General features: G+C 41.8%; 1 protein-coding gene across 2 annotated transcripts in view; it reads right to left on the bottom strand.

Annotated features, from left to right (window-relative positions):
- LOC137979254 (mucin-like protein) overlaps positions 1-2500 on the bottom strand; it is a 46450-nt gene that overhangs the window by 31393 nt on the left and 12557 nt on the right. For both annotated transcript variants that reach the window (XM_068826472.1, XM_068826471.1), the window contains 2 exons: positions 885-998; positions 402-530 (listed from right to left, as the gene is read on the bottom strand). In XM_068826472.1, coding sequence (XP_068682573.1) covers positions 402-530; positions 885-998 — 243 coding nt within the window. The remainder of the gene's footprint in view (positions 1-401; positions 531-884; positions 999-2500) is intronic.

Here is a 2500-nt window from a genome sequence, read left to right as displayed (position 1 = left end):
CAGCAGCAAACCCAAAGAGCTTCCATGGTCTATAGATCTCTACACTGGTTGGCTCCAAACTATTAATGTTCTAGATTTGAAAAACGAGAAACCCCTTATCGCCTAAACTCAATGTTCCATTACCGCGCACAAATTACTACAAACATAGTCTTAGGTACAGGGGCTCCATTCTATGGACAAGCCTTCCTGCCAACGTAATGCACGAAGAGTCACACCGTCCCTTGGGCAGTTTTTTAAATTGGATTAACCAAGCAAATACTTTAAGGCACGACATTCGTGGAAAGCAGCTTCACATCTTAACCTGTACAGTAATTTTTGCCGTAGTTTTTATAATTTTGTATCTCATAGCTGACGATTTAACTCTGTGAAAATGAACATTATCTTATCTGATCTCTTCTTACGTGGAGTGCCACAGTCCCGTCCAGTAAAGGCCTTGGGAATCGGACAGACACAAAAGAAAGTGTAGTTATTTTTGACATCAACATAGCATGTGCCATTGTTTTTGCAGGGGTTCTTCAGACAAGGGTCCGCTGTTGGACAAAGAAGAAGAAATGACTTGAGTTTGGTCATTGTCTCAATAAACATTCTCAAAGAGGATTTGACAACGAGCAAGAGGTGTGCACAAAGATTTTTAAGGGAGGGTTCCAGGTTGTTTGATTTCACACCAGCAACGCAAAATCAGTAATCAAGGTGGTGAAAAGCAAAAAATTTTCAAGGCTTAGGAATATTCATTGAGATACAGGAGTACTAACTTCATTGAAGAACTTCATTTCATCTTTGCTAAAAAAGTTGGTAGTTTTAACCCTGCAGGACGGAAGTCCGAAACAACCGGGAATCCTTGAAACCCTCCTCGGTTACATCCCCGAAAAATAGAAGAGGCATACCATATGCACATGTATCGCCGAGGAATCCATCAACGCAATCGCAACTGAAGCTGTTTACGCGATCAGAACAAGTTCCGCCGTTTTGGCAAGGATTACTAGCACATTCATCAATGTCTGCAAAAGAAAATCACTTTCGAAATGTTAACAGCACGCTACAAAGAGACTTGCTTACTTACCCTTTGTCGTTATCTTAAGGGGATAACATCATGATATGGCTCTCGGTATATCAGATGTTCAGTGCAAAAGCAAACTGCAACACTATAGGAATTCCGTGGCATACACTATGCTAATAGTGTGTGAGGTCTTTAACGTCCTACCTACGAAACAGGATCAAGACGGAGCCTACGGCTTTTCGTCGTTATTCGTAAGTCTGACCAGAAGAAATTCTCAGAGAAAAGGCAACACTTCCTCCTGAGTTGTTTCAAGACCCTGGGTGTTCGTCCGGCCGGAGAATCGAACCGGGCAACAACGTCCTGCACAATGAGCAGACTGGCGCCTTACGTTATTGAAGATGATGAGAAAGGACGATAGACCTTCTAATTTACATCAACTCTGTTTTTTTTTTTTCTTATTCGCCTGATCACGCACCGGTGGCTCAGTTGGTTGAGTCCGACAGGACCAACACTCAGAGTCTTAAAATAGCTGAGGAGAAAGTGCTGCGTTTGTAATTACCCCCCTCCCCTCTCCCAAATGGTTAGAAGGGATAAGGACTATAAACCGTAGGCCCCGTCTCACAAATAGCCCATGAGGCGAAGCCGAATGGGTTATTGACCCGTGGCCCTTGAGGGCGAAGGGTCTAATTGTTTTAGTATCACCCAACTACTCGGACAGAAATAAAGTTAGTAAATGCAAGTTGGAGAAATATTTATTTAGGAATAAAACGAAAGAAAGCGTCACGCTTTTCGCTACTCGAGGACTATGACTAAGAGTCCTCTAGTAGCGTAGCCAATCAAAATGCAGGATTTGCATTAGTCCACTAGTTGGGTGATACTAATATGTGTTAACCCCGGTGAATGAAATGAGGAAAATTATCTTTTCAATGGAGACTCGGGTAAACTCAGACAAAAAATGCTCCATATGACAAGTTTGATAGTCCTAGCAGTATGGCGGAACAATTGTCGCATGAAAATAGTTTAATGGCCTGGGATCTGAAATAATCATCAGAAGCTTGGTAGGTTGCTCGGATTTTTTCCGACTATCCCTGAGTCACCATCGGAAAAAATAAACCTCTTCACATCATCATCAATGGTCTTAAGATGTTATGTATTCTCATAGATTCTGCAAGGAGCATTCGGATCCCCTAATAAGAGAATATGCAACTTTTCTAAAAATTGAGTGCTAGTTGCTCAATCTATGGAGAATCCGACTAATGTTACGAAGTTCGTAGGGTTCGAATCATGGCTCTGATTTGACAAGTTTCAGAGAAGTTTCCTTTCGCCCGTTGCTAAGCACCTACTTGACCCTCTTAAACAAACTAAAGTACTGCAAGACTCTGTAATGTGACTGACAAAAGTCAATTTAACCATTTAATTGTAGAAATCCAATTCGCAACAGTACTCGGCATAACACTGCTGGACAAACAGTCTTGCAAAAGCTACTCTATCACAGAAGGAGTA

Source organism: Montipora foliosa, chromosome 12, assembly GCF_036669935.1.
Source record: "Montipora foliosa isolate CH-2021 chromosome 12, ASM3666993v2, whole genome shotgun sequence".
In the NCBI taxonomy this organism is placed as follows: Eukaryota; Metazoa; Cnidaria; class Anthozoa; order Scleractinia; family Acroporidae; genus Montipora; species Montipora foliosa.
The sequence above is the reverse complement of the archived record's forward strand: the minus strand, read 5'-3'. Positions and strand labels throughout refer to the sequence as shown.